General features: G+C 31.2%; 1 protein-coding gene across 1 annotated transcript; it reads left to right on the top strand.

Annotated features, from left to right (window-relative positions):
• The first annotated feature begins 5,617 nt into the window (after window positions 1–5,617).
• Window positions 5,618–7,420, top strand: LOC145959713 (uncharacterized). The gene has a single exon (XM_083078826.1). The coding sequence runs from the start codon at window positions 5,777–5,779 to the stop codon at window positions 7,364–7,366; it is 1,590 nt and encodes a 529-aa protein (XP_082934952.1). The 5' UTR covers window positions 5,618–5,776; the 3' UTR covers window positions 7,367–7,420.
• The last annotated feature ends 297 nt before the right edge of the window (window positions 7,421–7,717 follow it).

Raw genomic sequence — 7,717 nt, 5'->3', positions numbered from 1 at the left:
CACAAAATAGTGTTATTTTAAACCGTAAAAGATTGTTCTACAAATTATTTTAATTTTGTGTAAAATTGTATATCCTACAAAAATAATGATATCAAAAAAATTGCGCTAAGTGAAAATAAAAACTTATAAAAATATTTTAACCAAAAAAAGTTATACAAAATAGTTGTTTTAATTTTCTACATTATATCCTAGAAAAATGATGATATCCAAAAATTACGCTAATTGAAAATAAAAACTTAAAATATTTTAACTAAAAAAAATTGTACAAAATAATTGTTTTAATTTCCTACAAATAATATTAAAAAGTTGCGCCAACTGAATAAAAATTTTCACTATAAAATATACATTTCTTTTTTATTTCCAATATTAAAAGAAAAATGATATTAAATGAATTGTAATATATCTATTATAAAAAATCGTTGAAAATATGAACAATCATATACATTGCAATAATCATATGCATATATCCTGAAAAGTTTAATTAAAAAAAAAAAAAGGAAATGATAATACAAAATACAAAATTAAAAATTATTAAAAAAATTAAAAATTAGAAATTAATAAAAAAAAAATAATTTATTTAAAAATTAAAAATTAATACATATAAAAAAATTTTAGTTAAAAAACTTAGCGCTGCTAATTTCATTAGCACATTATTCAACGTAGCAGCGCTAAGTTTTTTAACTAAAATTTTTTTATATGTATTAATTTTTAATTTTTAAATAAATTATTTTTTTTTTATTAATTTCTAATTTTTAATTTTTTTAATAATTTTTAATTTTGTATTTTGTATTATCATTTCCTTTTTTTTTTTTAATTAAACTTTTCAGGATATATGCATATGATTATTGCAATGTATATGATTGTTCATATTTTCAACGATTTTTTATAATAGATATATTACAATTCATTTAATATCATTTTTCTTTTAATATTGGAAATAAAAAAGAAATGTATATTTTATAGTGAAAATTTTTATTCAGTTGGCGCAACTTTTTAATATTATTTGTAGGAAATTAAAACAATTATTTTGTACAATTTTTTTTAGTTAAAATATTTTAAGTTTTTATTTTCAATTAGCGTAATTTTTGGATATCATCATTTTTCTAGGATATAATGTAGAAAATTAAAACAACTATTTTGTATAACTTTTTTTGGTTAAAATATTTTTATAAGTTTTTATTTTCACTTAGCGCAATTTTTTTGATATCATTATTTTTGTAGGATATACAATTTTACACAAAATTAAAATAATTTGTAGAACAATTTTTTACGGTTTAAAATAACACTATTTTGTGCAGATTAAAATAACTATTTTGTAGATTAAAATAATCCTATTTTGAAGATAGGTTTTTTACAGTAGTTTTTTACAGTTTTAAAATAACACTATTTTGGAGACAGGTTTTTTACAATAGTTTTTTACAGTTAATAATACACTATTTTGCAAATACATATACTGTTTTTTACGCGGACTTAGCACCTTTTTTTACCTTTTTTTTAAAAGGGTAATTTTTTTAGGGATATCACTCTTTTTTGTACTATATGTTAAACATCTTTAAATAAATGAGCAAAGAACCCGCCACCACCCCCGTCATATTTCATTAAAATTCGACGGTCCTCTTTGCTTACTATATAGATATTCAGATCCTTCAAACTTCTTTGCTATTCTTATTGCAAAAATAACGGATAATTATAAATCAATATGTCATTAGAAATCTACATTTATTATTCACAATTAATACTTATAAATCCATTAATGAATAATCGTTGCTTTGCTTATCTAATTCATCATTGAATATATAAATGGAACGGAGAAAAAGTGAGTTATTTAATTCTATTTTTAATAGTAAGGAAAATAAAGACAAATTATCAAGAGACACGGTAGTGTTGGCAACTTACCTAAATATTTTTTCACAGTTCATAAATAATGCAGAATATGAAGCAGTCTTCACGAAATTATTGTTGATACATTACAACATTCTTTTATATGGGACTGATCGAAAGGGTTTTCTATCATTTTTATACAAATATTTTATAACTTATATTATACATTTACAGTTCCAGAAACGAAAAAGAACCAGCAACAATTAATGATAATGAAACTCACAAAAGGTAAGCAATGATTATTAATAATATCTATAAAGATATTTTATAATATAATTTATTATTTTATATATTTTATTTCAATCTTTTATTATAATCTTCTATTTTATATATGTTTCACGCATGATACTGTTTAACTTTTATTTAAATGCTTATTATAATTCATATATGTATTATACATACAAATACATATAATTACTCATCGCAATAACTAATGATTGTTATAATACATATATATTACTATATGTTGCATGCGCAATACAAATGCATTATAATAAAAAATTAAAATAGACCATTAAAATTAAAACTAACCATTAGTTGTTGCGATACGTAACTATATGTACTTCTGCGTATAACACATATATATGTATTACAATAAAAGATTAAAATAAAGGTTAACCAAGTATTGTGTGTGCAACTCATATGCATTACAATAAGGATTAAAATAATAAAATATATAAAATAATAAAATATTATAAAATTTTTTATAGAAATGATAGATAACAATCTATTATTTCATTATAAAAATGTTTTATAATCTATTTTAATATTTTATTATCTTAATCTTTTATTATAATGCATATGTATTGCACACACAATACTTGGTTAACTTTTATTTTAACACTTTATTGTAATACATATTGTAATACATATATACAGGGTGGGCCATTTTAATCTATGCACCCAAATTTCTTTGTACCTAAGACAGATACGGAAAAATGATTCAGACAAAAGTTTTATGGTTTCGAGGGGGCCATAAGATGGTATCATTGGTTTGACCTTGAAGAGTTATTTGAAGGTCACATGAAGGTCACCTTTAATTTCTTAAATGGAACCTACTATTTGTCATTGCACATTCTTGTAGCTTATCTCGAGAGCTTTCCAAAACACTATAATTAAGTACTTTTTTGTTAAGTACTTTTTGAGTTATGAGGCTTGAAATAATTTCTTAATTTTACATAAACCGTAAAATATCTTGTAAAATATTCATTTTTCGATTATCTTACCTTAATACTTTTATGTACAAAATAATGAGAGGAATCAATTGGTGTAAAGAAAACACATAGTTGTTTTTAAGAAAAAATATGGAATTGTTAATTGCAAATTACATATTTTTTCTTCAAAACAACTATGTGTTTTCTTTACACCAATTGATTCCTCTCATTATTTTGTACGTAAAAGTATTAAGGTAAGATAATCGAAAAATGAATATTTTACTAGATATTTTACGGTTTATGTTGTTACGTCCAGTGGACTCCACGATTCTTTTCTTTCCTCGAAACGATTTCGTGGAAGAAGGAAATCAAGGATCGACTTGCATTCGGAATGCAAAGCGATTCTTCTTAGAAATAAAGATAGCACTTAGAAGAACGCAACCTCACCCGCGGGTATCGTCATTAAACTTTAACAAATCTAATACTGAGAATGGCCAGTCGAGATAGCGTCAACGAAACTCTAAATAAATTTACGAGTTATATGATGAAAAGTTGTTATGAGAAATTCTAACTGTCCCGTATCTATGAGTACGGCTTTATGTTCCAAGCCTCTCTATCCAAAGAATTTTCAAAATAAAGATCTGGTCCTCGGAAGAGTGACAAATAATAAACGTAAGACAAAACCTTTCGAAATTGATAGTGCACGTGCGCTCGTTCGACAGGCCACCCTCAAGCGTTCTCCGAATCGCCAAATCATCAAGCGATAAGATAATCAGCTCACTCCCACTCTCTACTGGATGGAGCTAAGTCTCGAGCCAAAGGGCTTAACCAATTAAAATCTCAAGAGACCCCTCTCCTTTTAAAAAATCAAGCTCCTTGACCTTAGGAAGGGAGTAATAGAAATCATTTCATTCGCCTAAAAAGATTCCCCACCATCCAGAAGGGAGGAGGAGTAAAATCCTTAAAACTTGCGAGCCGAAGACGCGGACACACTTCAGTTCACAGTTCATAGAACACAGTTCATTTTAAAGAAATTACGACACCTCTTTCGTGCAGCACAGAGTATCTGTTTAAATTCAATCATTGTCAATAAGTAAGTGAAGTGAGTGAGGTGAACTTTGGATCAACTGAGCATTCTACTCATCTTCAACCAACAGCCACCCACCTGCGCTTTCAGCTCCGGTCGGATTAAATTTCTTTTTCGACACCTTGCAACGTTCACAATAAGTAGTAAGTTTAAATTTCTCTCTCAGTTCCTATTTCTCTTTCCCATTCGACTGGCGATATCAAAAACGATCTTTAAGTAATTAAAGAATTTGAACTATAGATCCTTAAAATAATAAAAATTTAATCAATAATACTCTCGATCAGTTAGAATTTCATAATAACCATCAATAGTAATTTATCCTTAACAATTCAATTCCCTTTCCATATAACTCTTATCTATTCGTTGCGGATTTCAGAATTGGAATTCACGAATATTCCTCCTATCTATTCGTTGCGGATTTCAGAATTGGAATTCACGAATATTCCTCCTATCTATTCGTTGCGGATTTCAGAATTGGAATTCACGAATATTCCTCCTATCTATTCGTTGCGGATTTCAGAATTGGAATTCACGAATACTCCTCCTATCTATTCGTTGCGGATTTCAGAATTGGAATTCACGAATATTCCTCCTATCTATTCGTTGCGGATTTCAGAATTGGAATTCACGAATACTTCCCCACTCTCCAAAGGTTCTTTACAGCAATCTATCCCATTAGTTCCCTTTAATTTTCTTCTCGATATAAATATATATATATATATATATATATATATATATATATATATAATTGCTTCTTCAAATTGTGATCGGATATATTTCAAATGAAAGGATTGAACGATAAATAAACCTTGAAGATCGTTTCTTGATAGAGACCTAATATACCTGATCGATCATCTATCTTCATCAATAATTACCGTATTTAAATCGCGTATCTTAAATTTTACTAGTGTCGCCTCATAATTCGCGGTCAAACAATAGGCGTTGGCGGAATCGCCGGAACAAACGGTTAAGAGAAGGGCTGGCTCAGGCTATCGGCGGTCCAGTAAATCGTTCGACCACTAGTATAGACAGTAATAAACTCGATACCTGTTTAGATAGCAAATTTTAAATTAAAAGTAACAAAATTGTAATAATCTCCAGCCAGGGTTAATACTTAAGATTAGATTTACCACTTTTATTCCTGGCTGACGTCCTCCGAACCAATGTAACACCCGCGGAAATTCCCTCACACATACAAACAACACACATATAAAATTTTCAACTATATTTTGTATTTTTAGAAAAGATCTTTATGTAAACATTTCATATCGCTCAAACGACTAATTATTGAATAAATGATAATTTATAATAAAATCTTCATTTAATTTTGCTACCCATTCTCATTCCTTGAAGTCCGAAATCGCACAGGGTCCCGTCCCGAGTAAAAGAGATTCGATTCTCTTACCGAAAAGGGACCGACGAGCGTAACGGCCTGGGACACTCACAGAGTTAAAGGGACCATTCTGGTCACTGACATGTGCCAGGCCCCTGACAGTGCGCTCGACCCGATCTATACACACGCCCGAAAAGTGTGTCACCGGGTAAGTAGGTTGCGTCTTTCCAGACGGCCCGACCTTTTAAGGGTCTGGACGTAACATACTGATTAATTTTGGGGGCTCGTCCGGGATTGAAATGTGCGATCTTGGAAACCGGAATGAGTGACGGGACTCGAAGTAAAGTCAATAAAGACGAAATAGAGGATCTTTATAAAACTGCAATAGAGCGATATAGTAAACCAAAAAACACTCGAGCTATTTCTACTCCTTTACACACATCTACCCCTAAAGCGACATCTAAACAAGTCCAATTTATTGAGGAAAATTCTTCCAATTTAACTGAAAATACCTTAATTGCCGATTCGCCTGAGCCGTCTTCCAACGATTCCGAATCTACCGCCGCAAACGCTAGTATAAGTAAAATAGTTGATAGTAATAACTTTGAAAATTATCCTGAAAACCCTAAAATCATGGCGCAACAAAATCCTTTCGCCACACTGAAATATGCGGTTGACGCTGTCCCCTTCTTCGATGGCAGCAACATTCCGCTTAACTATTTTATTGAAGGCTGCGAAGAAGCAAGATCAATGCTTCCTAAGGAAGCCGAACCGCAGTTTACTAAAATTTTAAGAACACGAATAGTAGGTGAAGCACGCAGAACGATTCAAGACCAAGATTTTGATAAAGTATCGCAACTAACTGCTTATTTAAAACGAATTTATGGGCCGGTAAAAACCGTCTATCAACTCCAAGGAGAACTAGGATGTGTTTATCAGAAAAATGACGAGGATGTAGTTACTTACGCTAACCGCGTCAAGATCTTAGGAAAACAGATATTAGAAGCGTATAGAGGACCCGGAAATACATTGCCAGACCAAGCTACTAAGACATCGCTAGAAAAAGATATGAGTAAATGCTTTATAAGAGGGCTTAAGCCCGAAATCGAACAAAGAATAGCGAGGGATTTAGATGTACAAGAAACGGTCGCCGATGCCTTAAGGATAGAAAGAGAACTGCGGGTAATGACAGATTTACGACAGGGACAGAGCAATGACTCAAACAGAACAAAAATATTACCTACTAATCGATTGCGAGAAACGTGCCAAATTTGCCTCAAAGAGGGGCATGTAGCAAATAATTGTCGAAAACTCTCTCAATTTTCACTACAAAATCACCATAAATCTGATCTAGGCATGGAAATATTAATATGTCAGATTTGTAAGAAACGAGGGCATAGTGCTGACAAATGTCGGTTTCGCGATCCTCAAGCTCGACAAACGATAAACGTAATACAGGAAAAAGCTGTCACCTGTCAATTATGTTCAAAACCAGGACATAATGCAAAAACCTGTCGACAAAATACTAATAGTCAACCCAATAAAGTCTCTGTAATTTGCCAGTGGTGTGATAAGCCAGGGCATTCCGCCAATAATTGCTGGAAAAAACAAAATGAAGAGAGAAACCTCGAAAATAAACCGAGAATTACTTGCCAAACTTGCGACAAATTCGGACACACCTCTAAAGAATGTCGTTCTAAAATTAATCAACAAGCGACGCCTAAGAACGATTTATTCTGTCGATATTGCAAAGACCGAGGTCATCTACTCGATGATTGTCAATTACGTATCGCGAGTAACAACCGTCGCAAGGAAAATAGTCAGGGAAACTACAAGGGCCCCTCGACGTCGGGTGTGCAGCAGGGGGCCGGGCAGACCTCACACCCTTCACAATCTCAAGTGGTCAAATAGGAAGTAATAACATAAATGTACAGCCTGTGACAGTAAATCTCAACAAGCAAAGCCTAGTGCTTACTGTCCGGGTTAACGTTAAAGATATGCCGACTTCCATAACTCTTATGTTAGATACAGGATCTGGACCTAATGTTATCAAAGAAAATTTCGCGCCTGAGGGACTTAATATTAATTACAAAAATATATTAAAATTAAATGGTATAAATGATTATCCTGTTTACACCCTCGGTGAAATCGTATTAACTCTTTTTGAAATACCAGTCATCTTTCATATTGTATCTAACGATTTCCCAATTCCGCAATCTGGAATATTAGGCAACGAATTTTTTAAACAAACTTTTTCGAAAA

Source organism: Camponotus vicinus, unplaced genomic scaffold, assembly GCF_025532165.1.
Source record: "Camponotus vicinus isolate PSW18456_S1 unplaced genomic scaffold, iyCamVici1.0 SCAF_1, whole genome shotgun sequence".
NCBI lineage: Eukaryota > Metazoa > Arthropoda > Insecta > Hymenoptera > Formicidae > Camponotus > Camponotus vicinus.
The sequence above is the reverse complement of the archived record's forward strand: the minus strand, read 5'-3'. Positions and strand labels throughout refer to the sequence as shown.